The following is a 27132-nucleotide window of genomic DNA, read 5'->3' on the forward strand; positions in this document are numbered from 1 at the left end:
AATTCAGTACCAAACCTTCTATATGTGCTCAGCTGTTTCTCTCACAGACGCACATAGAGGCTCCCGCTTATTCACTTCCTCCTGATCCAGAAACATCCTGTTTTTACTGAGTCAAGTGCATTCTTTACCTCTGAGTGGCCATGGAAGCTGTCCTATAGTGTCAAAAGGGAGAGGGAAGCTTTGAATTACAGCTATTTCATAATCCGATTGTTGCCTTCTGCTGTTTTCTAGTCTTCTCTGAAGTATGGCAGTATCAACTCACACTCCATTGCTTGTGTATACAGTAAACTATGCTCAGCTTTTACTAATGACATATGGTTAGAGGTTAACAAGTTAAAAATAATAGGGGCTTGTTTTTCTTTCCAAGTTTATTCAAAAGCAAATGTGACTGAGAGTCTCTGCTTATCTCAGATACATAAGTCTGAGTGCAGTACATGAGTCAAATATCCACAAAATGTTCCTACATTATTCCACTGACTGTAAAACAATGCCTATACACAGTCAGTGGTGTACTGCTATCAAATTGTCAACATTTCCTGTTACAGCACACATTTCCCAGTAGCTAACTACCAACCCACGTGAAATGTTCACCTTTTCTCCAAAAGTTAACCAGGCACTGACTACAGAGGAAAAAATAATAAAGTCAAATTCTATGCTTAGCTTTATGCAGCACCTGTTGACTTCAACTGCAGTCATGTATGCATACCTAAAGGGGAGAATGTAGCTCATAGGATTTACTTAGCTGCGCTTTTAAAAAGAAAAGTTATGTAGGTACAAAGTCATTCCCATTAAAACAAAATTCAGTCTTATTATTCAATAAGAGGAGAAATCAGAATCAATTATAGAGCAGAATGTAGTAGCAATATATTAGTGTTAGCTAACATGGTTTCAACACTTAAAGCTTGTTCTTATTGCATAATTTTACTTTCTAAAAGGACATAGGTTCCAAATATATATTAATAATGTAACTGTTGTGAACCCAATACCTAAATGACTTTTTTTTGGGTAAAATTGTATCCTCTGTTCTGGTTCAATCATTTCTTTTTTGAAATTGCCATGGTCTACAGTTATTCTGCTAAACCAGTCATCCTGGGCAACAGGATAAATCATACCTATTTTAATAGCTGTTTTATGCTCACTAATGAGATCTCTTGAAATCTCTCAAAATAAGATAACACAAGGGTACATTAGCAAAGGAGCAACAAAATGCATTCACAATTGAGTTTTCTAAGTGCAAATTTTTCCCTGAATGAATACTTAAGTACTTTTATATCAGTAATATCTGTAGATGGTACACATCTGTTGCAATAATATTGACCTTTGATTAAAGGAAGCGATAAGCAGTCACTTAGGGTACAGACTGATGTCACAGCCATATTGATCTCAGATTATACCAGTGTAGGCTACTACCATGCACATGCACATATTCACGTGCTTCTGTGGCAGTACAAGCATAGCAAAATGGTTACATGTTTCCTTCAGGGATAAAATTAGTGATTTATCTAAGTTGTATTGCTTTGGGAACCTGCAGTTATAACAGTTATAGTGCAGCAGCTGATATATGCTCCTGAATTATCAGCTCACCTTCCCCTTTTAAAAGCTTAACAGATACATTTATTTATAGCTTTAGACTTCCCTGCACTAGAGCTACTAGAGCTAATGATAGCTCTTCTTTCTGTTTATAAGGGTACCTCTACCACTTCCTGGGATTGTGAAGAGCTCTTGTGTGCTGTTTTAAGGCAATGAAGTTCTGTAACTCACAATGGATCAATTCTTTGAATACCCAAATGACAAAAGGGCACTGACATTCAAGGAAATGACTGATGGACAAGTCCTTATAAATATATTAAACAAACATACTTACCTTGAGAATAAATTTCTTTTACAAACAAGCAAGGTAATGATTGAATCTAAATCATCCATTGGACCTGGACAGGTTACAGGGGTGGGTGGATGAGAATAAGATGGGATTCAACACTGACAAGTGCAAGATGCTTCACCTGGGGAGGAAGAACCAGCAGCATGCCTACAAGCTAGGGAACTCCCTTCTCATTAGCACAGGGGCAGAAAAGGATCTTGGAGTCATTATAGACTCCAAGATGAACATGGGCCGCCAATGTGAGGATGTGGTCAGGAAGGCTAACTGCACCTTATCATGCATCCACAGATGCATCACGAGCAGGTCCAAGGAGGTGATCCTCCCCCTCTATGCAACACTGGTCAGGCCGCAGTTGAAGTACTGCATCCAGTTCTGGGCGCCGCACTTCAGGAGGGATGTGGACAACATCAAGAGTGTCCAGAGGAGGGCCACTTGCAGGGGGCAGCAGGGCAGACCCTACGAGGGGCGGCTATGAGACCCGAACCTGTTCAGCCTCCACAAGAGAAGGCTGAGTGGGGACTTGGTGGCCATCTATAAGCTGGACAAGGGAGACCAGCAGGCAATGGGAGAGTCCCTGTTCCCCCGAGCACTACCGGGAGTAACAAGGAATAACGGCCATAAATTGACTGAGAGTAGATTCAGATTAGACATCAGGAGGCGCTACTTCACAGTCAGGGCAGCTAAGATCTGCAACCAACTTCCAAGGGAAGTGGTGCTCACTCCTATCTTGGGGGTCTTCAAAAGGAGGCTAGATAGACACCTAGCCATGGTCATTTGACCCCAGCATTCTTTCCTGCCCGTGGCAGGGGGTCGGACTTGATGATCTGCTCAGGTCCCTTCCAACCCTCCCAACTATGAAACTATCCCTCAGCTCACAACTCTGAGTCTGCAGTGGAAAAAGGGCAGTCACTTCTTACAAAGAGGGATGAAACCATCACTGCAGTTGTCTTCTCCTCCTTTTTGTGCCCCTACAGAACCCCTTTCAGTGGGTATCAGGATATCAGCCTAAGGTGGCTGTGTATGAGATGGAAAAGATCAGGGCTGGATGTTATCATCTTCTACACAGCACCTCAGGCATTCCTCAGTCATTAGGTCAGCATTTACTATAGCTAAGTAAAAAGATGGGTAGGTCTCTCTTGTGTGCTCTAAGCTCATTTCCTAAAGGAGGTTTCCACAGTTTATTGCAGGATTAGGAACACCACAAGGAGCCACCATTATTACTTAAACATCTTTGCAAATCCTGGAAAGTATGTAGTTTTAAAACTGAACTTTCATAGTCATCAGTAGGAAGATTGTTCCCACCATAAGAGAACAGTTCTTTGGAAATTCTAAGAATCTTCCAAAGTATTCTATGCCGCTTTTCTTATATAGGAAAAAAGGTTTTTAATTACTTTCTGTCCTTTTTTCCCTCCACTCTGATTAAAACTATAATGCAGAAGTCCTAATCCAGTGTGTAATGTATCCATTTCATATAAAGATAACTTCTTGGAGAAGTTAGAATATTTGAATATTTAGAATATTACCGTGGGCTTGTGCAGTGCTGTAATTGGTGGAACAAGTTTCATGCTATATCACTTCAAAAGCTTCATACAGTATTTCACCAAATTATGCATATGTTCCTTTGCTAATTTTTTCCTCCTACATGAAAGGGACAGTGGGCATGTCTACATGTGGGCTTTCATGCACAGTAATGTATTTTACTGCACACTAAAGCATCATTTTAAAAGCATACACTTTCGCTACTGCGCAGTAAGACAGCCTAATTAGTACGTCACATTAGAGGGCATTTTTACAAATGCTCCAAAGGGCAGGGGGTGGGGGCAGCACTTTAATTAGAGCTGCTCTCAGAACCACTCTAATTAAAGTGCTGCCGTGTCTCCTGTTTCAGCATCCCCACACTTGAAAATAGTGCTTGGGGCACTAGTACTAAAGTTTGTTCAACAAGTGTTAGTTTAAGCACCCCCACCACCATTTTTAAGTGTGAGGATACTGATACACAAGATGCAGGAGGCTGCTGGGGCATGGAAATTGCCATGATCCAGCAGACTCGGTTAATCAAGTCTGCTCTAACGCACTGGAATTCCAGCATGTTAGAGCAGCCTCGGCGCTCATGTATAGGCACCCAGAGGTGCATTAGGAAATGCACATTAATGAATGTTGAGACATACCCAGTGTCCTCTATGTTTAAGTTGGTCTGATCTTTAGGTAGTCCTGGTCAGATACTTTACATACTATGTAGTTAATAAATCCTATTTTATGGACTTTACTAAGTATGTATGTGGTTGATCTTGTTTAGCGCATAGATACTTCTAACTGAACTGAAAGCCCTTGGATCCTACAGTTTTTAGTTAGGCAAGTGACCAGGGGTGATTTGCGTATTTTTTGGACAAGGAAACTCAGCAGGTATACTTTAAAGTATCATGCACTAAAACGTCTGGCTGTTTGTTATAGAAGTCCTGTATTAATTAACATTATTGTTTTCATTATTTTTAATCTGTTTTACATATTTGGCATTCCTCCAGGCAGAAATGTTAGTTGATAGCATTGAAACTACTGAATACAAACTTAGCAAGACATATGCAGTGAAACATAAACAGACATTTTTTGCCACATTATACAACCGGTTCTTTAATGTACCCAACAAAAGAGATTTGAAGCCAGCATCACAATTAGCTTATTGTTATTGTCTCCAGTTAACTGATGAACTGCTTAGAAGAACCAAATAGCTCAGAAGTTTGGTAAAAGGACTAGACAAGTATACACACCACAAAGGAATAGACAGCAAAACCCTAGCCTCATCACATGCAACCTCCTTTAGAGTTGAGATTTTACCTCTTGTGTCCTAGATTATATGCTCCTCACCATCCCAGATTCTCCAAATTCTGCAGTATATTCCTGAGCCTACAGGCATAATCCTGTGCAGCTCTTAAAATCTGGAAGGATCCTGATTAGCTGCTAAATATATTTTCTTTTGATGACTTCTCTGTTCTTGCTTTAAACACCTATTTAACCAACTTACTACAGCACCTAACTGTAGAATAAATTTCACACGCTGTAATCAGTAGATGTTTTGCCATTGATTTTAAGAGTTGGATCAAGTCTTTCTGGTGGAAAGAGCATTTGAGGAAAAATTAAATACATTATTTTTTTCATTAAAAGAGTCCAAGTCCAATATTTAACCTTGATATTAAAAGGGAATAAGAATCTAACATGCTTTGTCACTTTTGAAAATCCCACTACCATGTTCCTCTATTGCAATGCCAAAGAACTCATTGAAAGAATTGTGGTGGAGAGCAATTCCAATAGATCTATGTAGGCAGTGGTCTTAATCCTGCACCCACTGAAGCCAATGGGAAAATTCCCTCAGACTATAAGGTTGTATCGCAGACACTGACCTCCCTCTACTTGGTGGAACAGCCTTAGATACCAGTAAAGAATCATTCTTTGCTTTCCCAGGATTCCACAGCACATGACTAGCCCTCTCCCTCTGCATCCATATGTGTGCCTATGTCCATAGGGTAGTGAGGAATATCTGCAGGCAGGACCCAAAGAGGTGGAGGATTTTCAGCTATTCTAATGCGGTTTGGAGTTAATTCAAACTATTTGGCCAGGTACAGATATGATTACGTCATAGAAGACTGCTCCATAAAATCCCAAAAGGGATGAACGTATAAATGCAGTGAACCCTATCACTGAGAATGTTGTGCCTTTCCTGGGCATAACTGTCTGTGCATATGCTAACAGTAATTACAAAAACAGCATATTTTACAGTATGCCAGATATTCAGAGGATAGCAATAGCAATCTGCTCAGTCATCTCTGCAGAAGGTTTCTCTTTGCCTGTATCTGTTTTATCCAAAGTGAGTCAGCCCTGTCTGGCTATGAATATATGGATCCCAATTCTTCTTCCCCCCCACCAAATTAGCAGTGATTTCTGCCCTTTTCTTCTTATGGCCAAGTCACAATCTTTTCATTTTATCGAGGAGGTTTTCCCTTTTCCCTAGGTTGTTGAAACCAAGGTCACTTAGACGATATAGTGAGTTCCCTTCTTTGTTCAGTTCTTTGCCTTTTCAAAATGTGCACAGCCAAAATGCCTTGGAATTAAAAAGAAGAGTGGAGTCCAAATCCTATAATTTTAGGCATTTTCTTTTCTTATGTATCTGAGAGAATCAGAGAGGTGACTGCATGATTTGAAATATAAAACAGTTCCCTGTTCTTCAGTGAATTTTATATCAAAATACATTTTGGTTACCTGCCATATGTCATTGATAGATTTGCTTCCTTTCCATTGCTATTTTACATGTTTGTATTTATAAAAGTGTTGTCTTTCTTACAGTTTATTTTTTTCCTTCTCATTTTACCTAATAATAGCATAATCCCAAACATGATATATGCCTCTGTTGTCCCACAGTACTGACAAGTGAAAGGAGATAAGGGTTTTAATCAATATATCTTTTCCTTGGTATCATATATGTTACACATTTGGAAATAATGATAAAAAATCATTTAAAAAAAAGCTTGATGTAAATGGCATCTCCTTACAAGAATCAATAATTGCCATCACAGCCGCATATTAAATACAAAATGTAAAACAATCTCATATAATGCAGGTTGTGTTTGGCATGTGTCAAATGAGTACTGGTTAAGTGACATATCCGTTTTGGTTCTTAAATTTGGAAAGAGATTTAATCAGTGTAAGAAAACTATTTTTCTATTTTTAGAATATGAACTTATTTAATTTTAAAGGGCCTTTAGGAAATTAGCCTGTGTTTTATAAAAGAATTCAGCACAGTCCATTATTAATAAATACAAGTTGTGCAGAGATAAGGTTCTGAAATAGTTTCATTGCATTTGGGAATTTCTACAAAAGCAAAACAAAATGTGGATAAAACAAAACAAAAAAGTAAAACCCCACAGTTACGCAAATGCGTACATCCAGCCAATATGTAAAGCTTTGATGCTCTATTGTTCCCTAATTCTCTATGAACAGTTGGATACTTTTTATGATTACTAGTTATAGTTCCTATATTGTTTTAAGCTGCACTTTCTGTGCACAAGTATTTGTTTATGTAGTGGCTCTAAACAGGTCCTTATCTTCTCTCTGAACCTTTCACCTTTGTGTCTGTGTTTTGCTGCATGGCGAGCACATTCATTTACTGTACCATGTATGTAGTAATGTCACTAGTATTTAACACTGTCTTTATAACTGTTTGCGCTGCTAGCTGCTACACTGAAGCAACCATGCTGTTCTCAAGGCAGTCAACCCTTGATGATTTAGATGGACCAGACACTGTTCCTAAAACAAGTGAGCGCGCTCGACCTAGGCTTCGTAAAATGCACAGCATGGATATGTCCTCTTCATCAGCTGACAGTGGCAGTATAGTGTCAAGGTGCTTAACTCATGCATGCTTTGTTCACTCATTTACCCTGACCATTATATATTTTGCAGTGTATATTTTTGCAGATATAAGTATTTAAATTATTTGCATGCTTGATGGAAGCTTTACTCCCTTGTGTTGTGGCAAGACTTTTAGGTTCAAAGTAGTGTCAAACCAATAATCATTTGTTGATTGCTTTAAAAAAACAAACAGAATACCCTCTTCTCTTACTCTTTACAGCCTGTTCCATCATTTTGAACTGGATGCCTAAAGTCAGGCTCCTAAACCCACTTTTAGTCACCTGAATAATAATAGCCAGATTTTCAAAGGTGTTGAACCCACAGCTGCTCCCATTGGCATCAACATAATTTGTGGGAGTTTCATTTTTCAGATGATCAGACAACCTCTATACAGGCATGGGAATCTAACTTTAGGAACCATGACATAGAAACTTTGGCTCTGCTCTTTTAGCAAGAATGAGGGAAGGGAGTGGAAAGAGTGAAAAATTAGGGATTAGGAGAAATAAAAACATCAGCAAAAAAAGTCCAGAAGGAAAACAAGGATAGAGTATTTGAGGAGGTGGCCAAAAGAGAAGCAAAATAGTAGAAGGAATGATGTAGAACATGCAAAGCAGAGCAGGGATGATCAAGCAAGAGAGAAGCTGTGAAAGAGGTAAATAGATTAAAAAAAAATAAGAACAGTTGGAAAAAGAAAAGAGGTGTGCAGAAGGAAAAGGAAAAGACAGGTAAGACAAAGGACTGAAGAAGAAGAATATTACATGACCTAAAGGTAAGAAAGGTATCATAACATTCCTGTTCCCAGAACGGCCTTTAATTGGAATGGAGTTTCTCCATGTGTGCGGGTTCTCTGTCCATTATTACTGGGTTTAGAATCAGACTTGATGGATGATCGATTGTGTGTATCCAACTTACATTTTGATTGCTAACTGCAGCTTTAAAACTATGCAACAAAGCCACAATTGTTATAAGCATTTAATTGAAGCAGATGGATCCTTATATATAGTGTGGCATCATGCAGCACACTCAAAATAAATGCTGAAACATGTCCTGATTGTGGTTGGAATTTTTTGTTCTAAGAAAATGGGTACAAGTTCTCTCTTTGTCAGCACCAGTTTGTCCTGACTTGCTTTGGAGCCATATTGAATCACTGAAAATTCAACAAGCAATCACTCAGGGCTCAGATGGAACAGATGGCTCTGTATGTGTGAAGGGGAGATGATGGTGATACATTTTCTGCCAAATGCAATGCATTTTGAGGGTTTAGGAGTGGACTGATGTTGCTAATATTTTTAGCAGAATTTAACAAAAAATTTCTGAGGAAAAATTCTGTTCCTGTTATTCCTGACAGTGAGCCTACCCAGGTCACCATGCTGTATTCCCGTCAGGGGACAACAGAAACTATTGAAGAAGTGGAAGGGGAGCATGAGGATGATGGGGCACGTTTGGCATCAAGGCAAGAGGAGGAGACAGAAGATTACGGCATGGATTCAGAAGAGGTTGCATGCACTCCGGATACTGACATGCAGTTATATTCTGTTGGGGATGGCAATGCTGAAGCCCCACCTTCATATAGCAAAGCAGTCAGCTTTGAGGATATTTCAGTTGGTTCTCAAGATGACTCTGGTGGCAAGAGCCTCATGTTAGTGAGCCCAGATGAACATCCAAGTGACAAATTGAATGACACCATTCTCCCTCCACTGACTCATGAACTAACTGCCAGCGAGTTGCTTCTGAACAAGTAAGAAACTTTGAGTGTTTAATCTTTAAGTGCTTAAACTTTAAGTGAAATCTTAGTGCCAGCTTTAAGGTTTCCAAAATAGGTTAGCTACTTTTTTGTGTAATTTTTTCTCTGTAGTTGTTCCTGAGAGAGAGTTTTTTTTCCTTTTTAAAATATTACAACTGTTCTTTATAATTGTTTGGTGAGGGGCATCTTCTCCAACATTGTTTTAATTGCAGCCAGAAAATGTTTTGTTTCTAAAATTATCCCAATGAAAGTGGGAAAGACTCTTTAACATCTCTGCATTCCAAATGTAGAAATGTGGATGTCAGCTCTAGTGATGGCACAGGAAAGTTTCTTCCCAAAAATGCACTGTTTGGCTGCCATAAGGTGTATCTCTCTAAATTATTGTTTAAATGGTCATTGAAATTGTTCCCACTTTTGAAGGAGAGGCTTTCTGATAAAACTTGTAAGTCTACAGAGGAAGCATCTGCTATATTCCTTCATGAGATAGATACAGGATACTCCTCTGCTCTCCACATAGCCAGCTAATTGTGTGGGCCAGCACCTGGAGCCATAACTTTGCTTTCTCAATTTGTAATTCCAGAAGAGCAAAGAAGGAGCTGTCCCTCTGCTCCATCGAATGCAGAGTCTGAAATTCTACTTAGGCCTTATGCAGCCCATATAAGATAAGATTACACCAAACAGGGCTGTAAGGCTCCTGTAGATGTCATCTCCTGTAGAAGTGTGTCTGCCTGTGTCAAAGTAGAACCAACATGAGAAGAGGCTCCTTCTCTTGCACTATAGACAAGTGCAAGGCCCAGGCAAAATATCAAATCCCCAAAAATGTCCTTTGGCTCAGTTGAAAATAGACAGAAAAGCATCATATTGCTTGTGTAAACTGAGTGTTTTTTCTTTTAGGCTTCTTCATTGGGGGTGTGCAAAATGAGCCGTATTCGATTCAGATTCAAATTCGGCCTGAATTGGGGATAGTGATTCAATTAGTTGATCTGGATCACTGTTCCCGATTTGATTCAGCCAAATCCAAATCTGAAGATTCAATGCTGATTTGGAGAATCAGTGATTCGGCCATAGCTACAGCTTTAAATGTTTTTTCTGCATACCTCAAGGTACCAGATGTGGCTTCTGGTCCACTTCTGGGTCTGCTGGGGAGTGCATGGGGTCACTTCCTATTGGTTTGCTTTAATTGTCACTGAATTCGAATGTTACATGATGTTTGCATCAAACAAGATTGCTGATAATTGGTTTTTTATTTATATTTATAGACTCTCCAACAGAATTTGGCCCTATTTTTAAAAGGGAAAACAGTACTAATTAAAAATGATATTGCACACATTTTATTTTCATGTCATTTATGGAACTCTTCTTCTTACAGGATGTTTCATGATGAAGAACTGGAGGAGTCAGAGAAATTCTATGTTGATCAGCCTCGGATATTGCTCCTCATTTATGCCCTGTACAATACGTTGGTGGCCCGGTCAGAAATGGTGTGCTATTTTGTGATTATCCTTAATCACATGATCTCTGCTTCTATGATAACTCTTGTGCTTCCCATACTTATATTTCTTTGGGCCATGCTGTCTGTCCCCAGGCCTAGCAAGCGTTTCTGGATGACTGCTATTGTCTACACTGAGGTATGTGATAATTTTTACGTCCTTATTTGTTAGGAGCAAATAACACATACTGTTGCAAAGAAAAGAGTAGCAGGCCCTTCGTGGCATGTCTCTTGGCTGTTCCTGTACATCACCCAATATGGTGGTGCACTACATCTTTGGTCATTAACTTAATGTAAATATTTACTAAAAATAAAACCATTGGACATTTGTAGTATGTATGAGAGCATCTTATGGGAGTATTTTTCCCCTGCATTTATCTGATGTCTTTGTTGTCACCTAAAGAAGTTGATGAAAAAAGTACCATTTACTAATAGCTACCACCTAGCTATTACCACTCAGAAGCCTGCACTCACCATCTGTTATAAAGAGATAACCATGGTACCTGTTGAGTGGTACCTGGTGATAATTGCAATTTATTTAATGACTACCCCTCTTATTAAAAATATATGAAAATGTAGTTATTACTGATGCATAACAACAAAAGTACTAATAAGCCTTGTTATAAAATTCATGAAGTAGTTGCATATTTTTTATATTACTGACAAGAATCCAATCCTGTCAGATGGTAATGTTTGGATAACTGTTCCCCATACATTGTTTCATTATAGGTGGCTATTGTTATCAAGTATTTCTTTCAGTTTGGCTTCTTTCCTTGGAATAAACATGTGGAGTATACCAAAGATAAACCTTACCACCCTCCCAATATTATTGGTATTGAGAAGAAAGAGGGTTATGTGCACTATGATCTTGTTCAGCTCCTTGCTTTGTTCTTCCATCGATCCATTTTAAAGGTAATGTAAGTTAAAATGCATATATTTGTTTAATTTCATGGTAATTCCTAGACTCATCATCACAATGCTGTAAAGTAACATTTCTATCACATTTTTACAAATAGGAAGGTGAAGAACAAGGAGGCTGTGTATCATACAAGATGTCTGTGGCACAAGTTAAGATACATTCCAGCTCTCATCCCTACTCCAAAGGGCCATTCTTCCTCTCTGTCCTTTGCTAGTCAGGGTCTTGAAAGATGTATTTATTCTTTGCCAAGTTAATGTTACATTATATTAATCTCTGCTCTTCAAAAAGTGTATTTGTCATTTAAATTGTAAAGACTTCATTTCTTAAGTAAATGTGTTTCTTCAAACTATAATTAAAGTCATGCCATCTCAGCAAAGAGGCAGGTTCTCATGGGTTCGTGGTATGCTTTGCAGACAGTCTTACCACAATAGTGGGCATTGTGCCCACTGCACACATTTGGGTCCATGGAATTACTGAGGAATTCATTATCACTCTGCAATCGTTTAGTCTGGTAATACAGCCATGTGATAATCATGAAGCACGGTTGTGTGATAAGTGAGTGTGTCACTTGAGAGTTGTACTCCATGCTTTTCTGTTTGAGCTGCTTAGCCTATATTGCTGTCTTTTATCTTCAACCATTTAAATTACATTTATGTTCATAACCTATCTATCTTTTTTTTCTCAAAATGGCATGACAGTGAACAGTGATTCAAGGCATGGTGCTGAAGTGAACCAAAAGAAAAATCCTTTGTGTGACATGTTTTGATCCATTATATCCATAATTTCCCCTAATCATGGCATGAGAATAGTACTACTTTGCTGTGATAGACTGTAGAAGTCCAAAACTAGTCCTTGCAACATTGTGACGTAACAGCACTTTTCACAGAGGAACACTGGGAGCTTCATTTTCAACATTGTGTGTCCCAGAAAATGTGTCTACTTCTGTATACCTTCCAGCTATTGGTTATGTCCATTTAACTAAACAGCTCAGCCAAGCTTTGCTTTCTGTTACCAATGTAGAACTCATATATGCAGGGGATTGATGCCCTTTAAATATTACAATAGTAAGACTAATATCATTCATTCTATAGTTGGTTTTTACAGCACAGTGAATAATGCCCTAACAGAAATACAGAAACGATGTGTCCTCATTTTTTTCTTCACTAGTGCCATGGGTTATGGGATGAAGATGACCAAGTGGATAATGCCAGTAATAAAGAGGACTCAGATGACGAGCTTTCAATGACAGCAGGCAGGAGGGACTCTTCTGCTTCTTTGAAGTCCGTTAACCTTGCAGCATCTGTGGAATCTGTACATGTCCACTTCCCAGAGCAGCAGACTGCCATCAGAAGGAAAAGTTCTAGCAGCGGCTCACAACTTTCACATAGATCCAGCTTCTCCTCACACAGGTCAAAGAGAGGTGTGTGTCAGGGTAGTGTGGCACTGGAAGAGCAAATGTCTTTTCTCACTGGATTGTTCTGTAGAAACTTTGGGTGTTGTTATAATGAAATGGGACCAGGGCCAAATTCAAATTGCCTCATTGTGCATAACAAGGTGCCTCAAGGTACATAACAAGGACATAAGCAGGAGTTGGATACCTGGGTGGAAACAGATGTTGCCTTTGTGCATCCATAAAATGTGTATGGTAGCACAACAGCCAAGTCATAGAGTCAGTGGACCAGAAGAAAACTGTAAGATCATCGAGTCTGGTCCCCTGCCGTAGGCAGGTTAAAGAGTTCAAACTAGCTCAACGAGGTGCTTCTCCCACCTCCTTTTGAACACCTCCAAGGATGGTGACTGCATCACCTCTGCTAGGAGTATGTTCCAGATTCTAGTTACCCTTATGGAGAAGAAGTTCTTCCTTATGTCCAACCTAAATCTTCCATCTATTAGTTTGTGACCATTGGTCCTCATCCTTCCAAGGGGTGCCTTCCTGAAAAGTTGCTCCCCCAGATCCTGGTGTTCCCAGAACCATGTAGCACCCTAAATGTCTAAACTTTGTGTCCATGACATAGATGGTATCAATCTATCACCTTATTGCAGCAGACATCTGTTAGATTTATGGCAGAAGAGTGCTCTACAGCAGCCCCAGGTAGGCACTCCTGAGCTTTCATGCCCCAGGAATGAGATCCAGCCCCTGAAGTCCCAGGAACAATTGCCTGGATTCCCCTATTTGCGATTCCCCAGGTGCTTGTCGACACTCTGGTACAGTCCTGGGGCTGGGAAAGCTGGCACAGCTGATGCACTTCATTTGCTGATCTCTATTTCTAGTCCCCGAGTCCAAGGGAAAGTTTCAAATTGGCCTGTGCCAGCACCCTAAAAACTCACTGTGCCTTTTCATGCAGTATTTTCCTCCACTTTGGAGTTCATTGCCTCTGCTCAGGTTCATGTGCATCTCAGGACCCACCTGAGGTCCTTTGCAATTAAATTTGCTCATTGAAAGTTCACATACTCCACCTGCAGCCTCCAAAAGGTCTCAGCCATTAGGTGAACAGGAGCCATACAACTCACATTGACAGTACTGAACAAGTGATCATTGGACTGAATTCAGTAATCTTTTCCCCACTAGCTCAGTTGTTAAACCTTTTGCCCAGGATTCTAGTCCCACTTGATCATGAAAAGATTTGAATTCATATCACCAGCTTTCCAGGAGAGGGCTCCAACACCAGGCTGTGGAATACAAAGATGGGAGCACTCTGTACTCCTCCTTTTAAAACTGGGGACCTGGGGCAACAAGAGTGCAAGAATGGAAGAACGAACAGAAGGGAGCCTGACTCAGTAATTACACTCCCTGGGGAAGAGGGAAGTCTGGGTTCTGGTCTCTGCTATCAGGAAGATTCTGTTTATTAATGAATAGCCATCAGATTTAAATTGCAGAAACATTGCTGGAAAGTTGGGTCAAAGGCTTTGCGTCAGCATATGGTTACATCTGTATTAGACCCTCCCAGAGCATAAGGCTTTGTTTCAGAATCTGTCTTAATGGCTTATTTACAAGAGTGATGGTCTGTTTTTTAATTGCTCATTATATTTTTATCTAAACTGTGTTTCTAATGAAAACATTCTGCTTTCTTTTTCTTCCTCCACCCTACTTTCCAGGAAGCACCAGTACCCGAAACAGCAGTCAGAAAGGAAGCAGTGTTTTAAGCATCAAGCAAAAATCTAGAAAAGAGCTCCTTATGGAAAAGTTTCGAGAACAAATGATCAAAGCCAAGGCATTTACCATTAAAAAGTGAGCAGGATGAGGTTTTTGTTTGCTATTTAGGGAGGTGGATATTTAGATTGTGGATGGAGAAGACTGAAATAGTAAAATAACTGTTTAACTAACTGAAAGATACTACTATAACTAAAATCACTTCTAAAAATATACTCCATGTTGTGGTAGCATTGGGATGATGTTGCAGTTGTCAAGGTTCAGGAAAAAATGTGAGAAACAAGGATATTTGTGGGTGATATTATTTATTTATAAAAGATATCAATGACAACAAACCCTGGCTTCTTATAAAAATATACATAATTTAGGGGGCTGGATATCTGTCTTGTGACAACTATCGATCCTCCTGGATTGTGGTGTATGCATGAAGGCGCTCTCAGCACTGCGATGCATATGCCTGGGCAGGAATTTTTTGGAAGAGTGGAGGTTGCCCAGACCTTCCAGCCTCCCTTTAGACTACTGAGGCAAAATCCAAAGACCAGACCGAGTCCAGATGTTTGGTGCCTCCATGGGACAGCTCTATAGATTGTTCAGATGCAGATGATTTCCACCTGGTTTCACCTACTCGGAATTAAACAAGTTAGTAGCAACTAAAAGCTCCCTGTGAAATAAGTTGATAGACTTAGGGTATTTTTGAGAGACAAGGGTTTGTAGAACACTGTAGGCACAACCAACACAATTGGTAGTGATAGTGAAAGACATAAATCTACACATAAATGATGTCAGACTCTTCCTTTCATAAATGTAATGGCATTGTTCTCAAAGTATTTCTCCTAAACCAGACTGTGATTTATGATGTTTCAGGACTCTTCAGGTGTACATTCCTATCAGACAATTTTTCTACAATCTCATTCACCCAGACTACAGTGCTGTTACTGACGTTTATGTGCTGATGTTCCTCGCAGACACTGTGGACTTCATTATCATTGTGTTTGGATTCTGGGCCTTTGGGGTATGTCATGAGAGGTTTGATCTGTAAATCCTGTCAGAATCTTTATGTTATTTGTGAAATACCTTGGGGAACTGGCCCTTTCTAAATAACTGTATCTGCTTTCTTTCCTAGAAACATTCTGCAGCAGCTGATATCACTTCATCATTATCAGAGGACCAGGTACCAGAGGCATTTTTAGTGATGGTGCTCATTCAGTTTGGGACCATGGTGGTAGACCGAGCACTGTATCTCAGAAAGACAGTCATGGGAAAAGTCATCTTCCAGGTCATCCTTGTTTTTGGGATACACTTCTGGATGTTCTTTATCTTGCCCGGAGTGACAGAGAGGTAAATCTCTAGAAATAACAAAAAGAGAGTTAAATGGATCATTTTCAAATTTAATCCTCGTTTCATTTGAGTATGGTGTAGCCAAAAACTCTTAAGTCATAAATAGATTTCTTCCTGCTTTCATTAATAAGCAGGTTACATAGATGCCTTTACAGAACAATAGCGTTGGCAATATGTGACTGTTTGAGTGGGGGGAAACTGAATTAAAACAAATATATTGAAATAGTATGTATTTAAACTCCCGTAAAGGCAAAATGTAACGATGCTTTCATTATGAATATCTGAAGAACTAAATTAAATGGAGAAATCTAGCCAGTCAAAGCTGATATACAGCAAACTCACAGGCGCCCCATGTTTTAATGAACACTTCCTAACACCCACCGAATTCACAGCTGCCCCATCTACTCCATCACCATGTAATCATAATTACATAGTTCCACTGCAGATGACCTCATACAGTTGCTGAGTAATAGGTCATAGCTAGTCCTATCAAATAATAAAATATATATTTTCAAACTTTAAGTTCCAAGTGAGTTGCATCATGTCTTGTAGTGCCAAACTAGTTTACTGGCAAGAACAAAATAGGTGTTTAAGATATGAATAATACAAACAATGAAATAGGAAACATAGAAAGGTTATCTTTGCACTTTAAAATTGTCTTTGAATGTACTTATTGTATTTTTCCCCCATGTAATAGTAGTACAGCCATGCATGAATAAAATGAGTATTGTCCAAATGATTTCTTGTCTCAAAAGATACTGGACCTTGGGAACTGAAATGAAAGTTTGGAACTGCTGATTTAATGTGGTTGTTTATAAGAAAAAGCAACAAAATCTTTTGGACCTTTACCTTGCCCTTATGAAATATTTATCTCATACTCTCTTCATGCATCTATAAATAACACCTGTCAGGGTCAATTTAAATCAAGCTGATTTCCATAAGCCCAGGAAAGTTCCTTAACTACAATAGTTGTTTTGCAAAACAATCACATTGAATACATTGTTTTATATCTGGCTGTCAAATGCTGTTCTTAGCAAGCATCACAAAAATGCTTAAAAATATCCTATGAGGGACCATTCCACCTCTTTCTGTGCCACATATTTCTTTAAATCAAATGCTTTGTAGCTGTAATATACAAGAGCAGCTAGAGTGAATATTCTTGCAATTTCAGGTGACTGGACTCAGTGACCTGGCAGGTCCCTTGTGGTGGGTCAAGTACTCGCAGGATGATTGGCACCATTAACACAACTCTGTGGGACTTTTACATTTCTTGTAACTATGTGTACATGGTAGAATAGCAATACTTTCCCATACAGGTTTTCCTCTAGAGCTGGGTGATGCAAGCAAAGAGCCCTGAGGCCAGGGTGGATAAAAATCAATTTTTTTTTTTTAATAAAAGGGTTTGTTTTATTTAAATCAGATTTTTAAATTTAATTATATTTTTGTTAAGATGCTTTTAAAAAATAAACCTATATAAAGATCATTTTAATTTAAGATATGTTGGAGCTCAAATATATCATCATGGAGTCGGGATTATTACTTCTAATTATATACTATTTGAGACAGCATATTCATCTAACTTAGAAAAGTTTTATCAATAGGTCACAACAGGCCATGGACTATATTAGTGCCCCATTCTTATGGGGTTCCCAGAGAATTCTCTATAAATTAGTAAAGATTAAAGAAAACCACTCTACTCAATGTGACTCAGTGCTCAGTTCATAAGATCCCATTAAGCATCTCTGTGATGCTTAGTTTCAGTTCTCAAATTGTGGATTTGTGTCTACAGAGATAACGTCCATGTTTACAGCAGTATATGGAGATGAGAGATAGCAGACCTAATTACCTACCCATCAGCCTTCTTGTCTCTCTGCAAGTTTGTGTACACAAAATCAAGCCCTTACCGTTCTCTAAAAGTGCAAAGTTTCAAGAAGTTAAATGAATAGAGGATTGTGGGGTGGGGGGAGTAGATCTGGGCAAAGAGGAGGAGTCTGGAGATAAATGCAAGGAGGGAGAGGCAATAGAAACAAACGAGAAACATTTTGAGCAGACTGTTCCAGAAGGTTTTAGGGATAAGTTTCTAAGTATAGCCTCTCAATTGATTTGAGATCTAGTGAGGGAATAGTATGGTAGAAGGGAAAACCTATCATAACAGCAGGCTTGCCAGGCCATAAAAGAGACTCTGTTTGGGGATATTTTAATGAAAGTTATATCAAACAACAAGAATGCACTTTTTTGGTAGAAAACAATGATTAAATCAATTATTTAAATTGTGATTAAATCATGATTTAAATCAGTTTGATTTAAATCAAATCCACCCTGACTGTGCCTAATCCTGATCATAGATTTCTATAGGAGAAAAGAGCCTTTGGGGTTAAATTGGCAGCACACCGATACAAAGCTTAACAATTTATCTCTTTCACTTTTTCATTGCAGAAAATTTAGCCAAAATACTGTTGCCCAGCTCTGGTATTTTGTGAAATGTGTTTATTTTGGATTATCGGCTTATCAAATACGCTGTGGTTATCCAACCCGTGTTCTAGGCAACTTCCTCACAAAAAGTTACAACTATGTAAACCTCTTCTTATTTCAAGGGTAAGTAAATACCTACTCTCTCGTACACAAACTTGTATATATGTAATATGAAGGTTGAGCGATCACCGAGATGGCTGCCTTATCCCTGACGTAGTTCTGCAGGTCATTGCAAATGTGTAATGCACAATACACTGTCATATTTCTTGTCTATGCTGCATGTAATACAGGGAATTAAAAATACCATCTCCTTTGTAAGTTCAGGAGCCTTACCTACCATGAGGCCAACTATCCATCCAGACATCATTGAAAGAAAAATACTAACCAACACATTTTAAAGCATATAAAAATACCTTAAATATTTTAAATCACGGCTGCTCAAACTCTGGCCCCCAGCTCTAGGCCATTTGGCCCACAGTGCTCCTGGCAGTTCTGGAAATTTGGGCAGTGGGGGTGCAATGACACTGCTTCCCTACTGGCAAATCTCCTGACTCATGGGAAGCTCTGGACCCTGAGTGCCAGATTCAGTATACCTGATCTAAATGTGTCGGGCCAGGCAGAGGCAGCAGCAGGGGGTGCCCCCAGGACCGAATCCCAGCGTGTGGGTTGCAGGAAGGGCAGTGCTGGGCCCTGGGACATGCTCCTGGTGGGAAGGGAGCGGGATGAAGCAGTGTTGTACTCCCAGAATAAAATCTGCAAGTGCAGGGGCTGGAAGAGAGTGGCACTGGACCCTGAGGGCCCAATCCCAGTGCACGGGACAGGAAGGGGTGGTGTCAGGCCCACGGACAGGCCCTGTGTCACTCATGTGACCCATATGGCCAAAAGGTTGAACACCACTGTTTTACATTGAAATCACTGTAAGGTCCTGTTTCTTTAGAGAACATCTGTGCCTAGAAGCACAGGCCAGGAGCCCAACTTGAAAGCTAGGACTCTTCCCTTTTTAAAGTTTAAAATCCTTTTTTCATCCCTCTGAAATAGTAAGACACCAGGACTTATGCCTGTCACTAGAGCTTGATTTTAATATTGTGCCTAATACCAAAGTAGTCTTGGGCTAGGAATGTATGAGGGGTTAAGAAAACATTGGTTATGACAAAGTTGATTTTTTAAAGCACTGTGTATGAAGCTGTTTAGAGGTTAGTAATGCTAGTAGTAGCCCCAGAATATATGGTTTAGTGGTCAGAATACAAGTGAAGCAGCGAAGCGTTTGGTCATCTATTGTCATGTCTGTCTTTCCTTTCAGATTCCGCCTGGTTCCATTTTTGACTGAGCTGAGAGCAGTAATGGACTGGGTTTGGACTGACACCACTCTGAGTCTTTCCAGCTGGATCTGTGTGGAAGATATCTATGCTCATATATTCATCCTAAAGTGTTGGCGAGAGTCAGAAAAAGTAAGAAAGCTGGAAAAGTGATCTAAGCCTTTTTTCCTCGCCAGCTCAGATAATTGTGGCAATAATGAAGAAAAACCTGCCAAGTTATAAGTTTAAATAAATGAAAAATACATCAGAGGGCCAAATTTCTGTAAGAGAGGTGAGGGGGCTTACTCACTAAGATGTCTGAGCAACAGTTTGCCTACATTTGCGTGTAATTACCACGAATGAAAATCAAATGGCTTGCAAGCAGCTAACCTCCTTAGTGCCTAACTGATTTTCCATTCATTTATATGAGCTCCACATATAGTCGTGGTAATTTTTGTCTGAAAATGTAGTTGTTCAATTGCACGTATGCATTTCAGAGTTGGACCAAAGAATAAGTCTTGGTGGGCAAATGAATTATGATTGTTTAAAACAACTAGGTGAGCAGCTAAGACTAAACCAGCTTAATATAAAAAACAATGCAGATGAGAATATATAGTATGTCCCTCAGGATACATCATGATGAACAGCAAAATAATTCCTGTTTAAGGCATCTATAGAAGAAATTCTCCATAATCCCTCCAGTTCAGAGGGCTTCCAAAAGAATAGAGCAGGGGTAGGCAAAGATCTTGAATCAGGGTGCTGAAAAAACAGCAATGTCTACCTTGGAAGGTGCCAGAGTGCTGGCACGCCAGAAAAACCAAACAAGGGCAGGGGGTACACAGCAGGATGCACCGCATAGTTGTCTTGTTCACAATCATAAATGTGGCCTGTTTTTTATGGTACATACCAGATTTTCTAAAAATTCTAAACCTGATGACAATACATAAAACTTACGACGCTACCTTTGATCTTGTGCATTTGTTTTGGGCATGTCCCCCCACAACAGCCCCCAAGCCCTGATCATGCCCCTTTGCCCCTCACCCAAAGCCTCTACCCCCCCAGCCCTGCCTGAGGGGGTCCCCAGCTGCCAGGGCTATGGGCCCAGGGGCCCAGGTCCGCAGCTCCCTGCCTACAACAGAAGGCAGTGGCTGCTGCTGCAGGAGCAGGAGCTGGTTCCCCCACTGCTGCTTTGGGCTTGAGTGGGGGGTGAGGCCAGCTTCTGGTGGGAGCATACACTCCCGGGTGAGCAGGGGAGACCTGTGCCCCCCAGATCTGTGTGAGGGGCAGGGGCAGGGCAGGTGCACATTGCGGCCTTGTGTTCCCCACCATGCTGCCCTCCACACCGCCTCTGCAGAGCAGCATGTGTAACTGGGTGTGGCAGGACACAGCAGGGAGGTGCACAAACACTGTCTGCCGCTCTGAGCTCCCCGCTGCTCCAGCCACACTACCCCTACAGGTGCGGGCAGCACTGCAGTGAGAGGCACAACCTTGCACCCCCAGCCCTGCTGCCCTCCCCTGGGTCCTCCGGAGTGCAGGTGTGTGACCCAGAGCATCAGCGCACAGAGGGGCTGCACAGGGAAGCTGCCTGCCACGGCAAGCTCCCCACTGCCCTGGTCACATTTCCCTGTGTGCACGGGAGCAGTGCAGGCAGCAGCACAGGGTTGTGCCCCTTGCTGCTGCCCCCACCTGCAGGGGAAGTGTTACCAGGGCAGTGGGGCACTCAGAGCAGCAGGCAGTTTTCGTGTGCCTCCCCACTGTGCCCTGCCGCGCTGGGTCCCACACACTGCTCAGCAAAGGCAGCAGGGAGGGCAATGCGGTGGGGAGCCTCGCCAGCATCTGCTGCCTGCCCAGGGCCAAGGCCGGAGCTGGGGCAGAGTGGCAGCAACTGTTTGCAGCTTCCCAGCTGCAGCTGGCCCAGCCCCGGGGGTCACTGCTGCCAGCCATGGTACCCAGGCTGCTTGCAGCAGGGCTTGCAGCCTCCCAGCCACCTGCTGGGAGCAGCCCGGGCCCTGTGGCTGGCAGCTGCTGCCTAGAGCCAAAGTTGTTGGTGGTGTGCCAAGCAAAGTGGCTTCGTGTGCCATTCTTGGCACATGTGCCAGGGGTTCCTGACCCCTGGTATAGAGCATAGCTATGAGGCATGAGTTTCATAGACAGTATCTTTTAGGTAGACCACGGCAACACTCGGTTATACCTCAGAAGCTCATTTGCAAGTCTTATGCACACATGGACTGGTGAAGAGAGGAGAATTCTGACTCAATTTCTGTAGACTGCTCTACAGATCTAATGTCTGATATCAGGTGCATCCAGTGTAGGCACAGCTGGGTAAAACCATGATTCCTGGTGGTGTTCCCAAGTCACCTATGAGGCACTACAAACATGATCTTATTCTCTGGGGCACACATCAAGATGGCAGGAATGCTTCTTGTTGGCACTCCCACACTACACTGAGAATGGGTATTGATGAGGCCATTGTACCCTTGGTAAAAATAGCATCCTTATGTTTTATTTTGCCAAGTTTAAAATGAAATGAAGCATTAGTTTAAGAATGCAGAATGGCCTAAATATTCAGAAATTGTACATTTGCAGTAAAATGGCAATATACTTTAGTATTGTTGGTATATTTCTAGTTTTCTTATAATTCTTCCCCTTAAATCTACAGGATGTCAAGGTATGTCACTTAAATTAATTTCTTTTTATAGAAATCCACAAAAACCTAATGTTTAGGTTTTTAGGTTAATTATATACCTATGATGAATGGAACAGTATCAAAACATAATCCAGTTCCAGAGTCACTATCCCTGTTGCTGTTTCTATAGTAGCATCAGTCTGTATTGTTATGTAGTATAATTTTGGGATAAGCAAGTTTCCAAGTCCATGTGTGCTAGTACTATATATTGCCATGCTTTTGGGTGGACTCTTGCATTCATATCACAGGAACCTGTCTGTTAAGACTAGTACAACTACCAGTAACTTTATCAGGATATTTCAAGGGAACTTTGGTGCTTTATCTATCACTTTCATTCATTCTCCTGAGGATTTTGGCTGTTAGTCTCTCTGAGCTACTCTGGAACTGCATCAGGGCTAGGTACAGACACTTGAGTTTAAATCGGGTTCAAAAAAGGCCATCCAACTTAAACTTAGCTCATCCCGGTGCCAACCTTACACTCTCAGTGACCAGCAATCAGTATAAACCTATAACTCTACAGAAATTCCATGCACACAAAAGAGTCTAAAAATTTCAGAATCCAAATTAAGATAAATCTAGATCTATGTAGTATCAAACTTTTTTGATTTAGGTCAAAACAGTGCATGTGACTTCTGTATACTTTCCCTGCGCAGCCCCAGCGCTGGGAAAATCCAGCCACTGGCCCCAGACCTGGGGCTGCTGTTTTCACGCCCACCCCAGCACAGGGCTATTTTTTGACCATGCCCCCCTGGCCCCTTGCTGCCTCCCCTGCAGACAGCTTTTTTTCCCCCCCCCGCCCCCCACTGGTCCTGGAAGCACTGTAATACCAGCTCAGTGCATGGAGTGGATGGAGCAAGCTCCAGTTCCACCACCCAACACCAAAAAGAATCTGCTCAATATAGACCTCCAGTGGAGGACATATGCTTATCATAAGGATACGTTAGTACAGCCCATCTGAATCTGGCCTGTATTGGGCAAGCTACAAAAACAGAGTAGTGCAACCCATCTGAAACAGACAGCTAGTCCTCTCAATCCCGATCCCACAACCCACTCCAGGTGCAGCCACTTTTATCAGCATTTGCTGGAGCCCTCCTCCCTCCCCAGCAAGTAAGTTCTGGTGGGGGGAGGGGGCAGAGTGATGGAGGTGTAGGTGTGCAGTGCAGGGGGGACAGGGGGTTAACAGTAGCCCCCCAAGGATTCTGCAAGCCTCTTGATCCTTGCAAATGCTCCTGGATCCCAGCAAAATCCTGTGGGTTGTGCCTCTGCCCTCCCCACCTACATGGCATGCTTGCCCCCCACCCTCCGCTCCACAGGGTCACGCCTGCCCCTTCCACCCCACCCTCATGTCACACACCTTCCCCACCCCTCATGAGTTGAGCCTCCCCTCCATCCCCTGGCAGACTCCAAATCTCCTCCAGCCTGCTGTATCCCCAATCCCAGGCTAACCCCCGCATCCTAGTTTCATAGTTTCTAGGGTCAGAAGGGACCTGAGCAGATCATTGAGTCGGACCCCCTGCCATGGCAGGAAAGAGTACTGGGGTCAAACGAACCTGGCAAGGTGTTTGTCTAGCCTCCTCTTAAAGACCCCCAGGGTAGGAGCCAGCACCACTTCGCTTGGAAGTTGGTTCTAGATCCTAGCTGCCCTAACAGTGAACTAGCACCTCCTGATATCTAGCCTGAATCTACCCTCTGCCAGCTTGTGACCATTATTCCTGGTCACTCCTGGTAGTGCATGGGGGAACAGGGACTTCCCCAATTCCTGCTGGTCCCCTCTGACTAGTTTGTAACAGGCCACTCTCACACCCCCTCAGCCTTCTCTTGTGGAGGCTGAACAGGTTCAGGTCCCATAGCCTCTCCTTGTAGGGACTGCCCTGCTGCCCCCTGATCATGCAAGTGGCCCTCCTCTGGCCCCTCTCCATGTTGTCCACATCCCTCCTGAAGTGCGGTGCCCAGAACTGGACACAATATTCCAACTGCAGCCTGACCAGTGCCGCATAGAGGGGGAGTATCACCTTCTTAGACCTGCTTGAGATGCATCTGTGGATGCATGACAAGGTGCAGTTGGCCTTCCTGACTGCATCCCCACACTGCTGGCCCATGTTCATCCTGGCATCAATGATGACTCCAAGATCCTTTTATGCCTCTGCACTGACGAGAAGGGAGTTCCCCAACCTGTAGGTATGGTGCCGGTTGTTCCTCCCCAGGTGCGTCACCTTGCACTTGTCAGTGTTGAATCCCATCCTGTTCTCATCCGCCCACCCCTGTAACCTGTCTAGGTCTGATTGCAGCCTATTCCTCCCTTCTAGCGTGCCCACATCCCCCCACATCTTAGTGTCATCAGCAAATTTGAACAGGGTGCTATTTATCCCCTCATCCAAGTCACTGATGAAGATGTTGAACACTGTGGGCCCAAGGACCGAGCCCTGTGGAACCCCACTGCCCACGTCCTTCCAGGTTGAGAAGGACCCATCCACTACCATCCTCTGGGTGCGGCCCTCCAGCCAGTTGGCGACCCATTTGGCTGTGTAGGTGTCGACACCACAGTCCCCCAGTTTCTTAATGAGAACGGGGTGAGAGACAGTGTCGAAGGCCTTCCGAAAGTCCAGGAAGACTATGTCCACTGCTACCCCTGCATCTAAGGATTTGGTGACCTGGTCATAGAAGGCCACCAGGTTGGTCTGACAGGACCTGCCTCTAATGAACCCATGTTGATTGCCCCTAAGCATAATCTCCCCTGCTTGCCCCTTGTGGATATGCGCCAGAATAATTTTGTCAAAAAGCTTGCCCAGGATCAAGGTAAGACTAACTGGCCTATAGTTTCCCAGGTCCTCCTTCCTCCCATTTTGGAAGATGGGAACCACATTGGCCCCCTCCAGTCCTCTGGCACCACACCAGAGCACCATGAGTGCTCGTAAAGCCATGCCAGGGGTCCCGCAATGACCTCAACCAATTTTCTCAGTACTCTGGAGTGGAGATCATCCGCACCAGCTGATTTGAATACATCCAGTCCCTCCAGAAGTTCCGTAACTAGTTCCTCACTAACCCTTGGCCTAGGTACACCTCCCCTGGAATCTAAGGGGGGCCCAGAGGGTGGGTGACTGTTCCGGTCCCTGCTTAAGAAAATGGAGGCAAAGAAATTGTTAAATATGTTGGCTTTGTCATCTAGTGTAACAACCAAATTTCCTAGTGTGTCCTGCAGGGGCCCCACATTACCCAGAACCTTCGTTTTCCCCCTATGTATTTAAAAAAGGACTTCTTGTTGTCCTTGATCTGGGAAGCTAGTCCCAGTTCCATCTTTGCCTTGGCCTTCCTGACTGCCCCCCTGCATCCCTGAGTAACCACAGTATAATCCTCCCTGGTGATAGCCCCTCCTTTCCATTGGGTGTACGCCTCCCTTTTAGCTAGGAGACATTCCCGGATGCTTTTGGTGAGCCATGGGGGCTTTTGTGCCCTCCTGCCCCCTTTGATTCGTGTTGGGATTACCTCCCTTTGGGCTTGGAGGATCATCTGATCTACCTGATATCAGACAGCCATTTTGAACTGATTTAACCTTCCCCTAATGAACCTGAACGTCTGTACTTATCCTGAAGGTGTCTGAACTAACCTTTTACAGATAAATGATATGCCCCTTGTAAGCTTGATACGATATTAATGAAAATAGTATTCCCTGGCCCAAGACAAATGGTTTGATACAATACTTTTGAAAGTAACTTATTTGTTTTACATGCAGCATTGCATTACAAATGTAATATTCACTTCAGGCTTTATGGATTCATGTTGTAAAGCAAGAATAATGCATGTCTTTATCATTATTTTGTGTAGTCCTTCTTTCATGCGCATCGTATCCCAAAATACCATACAGAAATAAATCATATAAGAGAACATACTAAGTAAATAACAGTGGTGGAAAGATATTGTACAGGATGGTGAATCCATTAAAGTATTCAATCATGAGGCCACTAACAGAGGGAGGGAAGAATTACAGACAAGGGAGAACAGATATGTTTTCTGATGTGATTTGGAGAGAGACAGAGATGCAAAAATATTGTTGCAGACTCTAGAACAGAAGTGGGCAAAATACAGCCTGCAAACTGACTGGATCAGGCCTGTGACTACCCTTGTGGCAGTCCACATGAGGACGAGCCCCACCAGCTCCTGTCAGGGCAGCCTACCCTGTGTTCCCACCCACACCTGACAGCCTGGGCCCTGACCAGCACGCGCAGCTTCCAGTGGGACTGTTACTAGTGCTGCTCCAATGGGATCTGCCCAGCTCAAACTTTCCCCCGTACCCCCTGACCTGCCCACCTGGACCAGTATGGCAGGAGCAGGAGGAGGAGGAGCTGCCACTGGAAGCAAGGGGAGCAGAGCAGCACCTGGCGGGCTGCAGCTGCACCAGGAACAGCCCCGTCAGAAACTGGCCAGGGCCTAGGCTGGTGGAGCTGTTCCGTTCCCCTTGCCTCCAGCAGTGGCAGCTTTTCTTCCTGCTGCACCGCTCCAAGTGCGGGGGAAACCTGAGCTCCTGCTTCGGCACGCAGGGCTCCAGCTCCAGCCGCCTTCTACCCACTCTGCCAGCCCGGCACGATGAGCAGTCTTGCAGGGGTTTTTTAATACACCAAGCCCTAAACTGACCCAGATTTATTTAAAACTAAATCCTCTGTTTGCCACAAAAGCAATCCAGTTACAGTTAGATTTCTGCTCAGCTTTCACTAAAAATAGTCATGAAACTGGGCAAAAACTGAAATTTGTAAAGAACTACAAGAGT

General features: G+C 42.4%; 1 protein-coding gene across 3 annotated transcripts in view; it reads left to right on the top strand.

The window, feature by feature from the left end:
- The window catches only part of PIEZO2 (piezo type mechanosensitive ion channel component 2), a 503985-nt gene that overhangs the window by 457949 nt on the left and 18904 nt on the right, over positions 1-27132 (top strand). For 2 of the 3 annotated variants that reach the window (XM_090039669.1, XM_090039671.1), the window contains 10 exons: positions 7101-7268; positions 8625-9014; positions 10390-10648; positions 11239-11421; positions 12596-12848; positions 14525-14657; positions 15444-15591; positions 15703-15917; positions 18354-18512; positions 19690-19837. In XM_090039669.1, the coding sequence (XP_089895795.1) occupies positions 7101-7268; positions 8625-9014; positions 10390-10648; positions 11239-11421; positions 12596-12848; positions 14525-14657; positions 15444-15591; positions 15703-15917; positions 18354-18512; positions 19690-19837 (2056 nt within the window). The remainder of the gene's footprint in view (positions 1-7100; positions 7269-8624; positions 9015-10389; positions 10649-11238; positions 11422-12595; positions 12849-14524; positions 14658-15443; positions 15592-15702; positions 15918-18353; positions 18513-19689; positions 19838-27132) is intronic. The other variant, XM_090039670.1, reaches the window with a different exon arrangement.

This window comes from Crocodylus siamensis, chromosome 3 (assembly GCF_052110815.1).
Source record: "Crocodylus siamensis isolate JL-2025a chromosome 3, ASM5211081v1, whole genome shotgun sequence".
Classification (NCBI taxonomy): domain Eukaryota; kingdom Metazoa; phylum Chordata; order Crocodylia; family Crocodylidae; genus Crocodylus; species Crocodylus siamensis.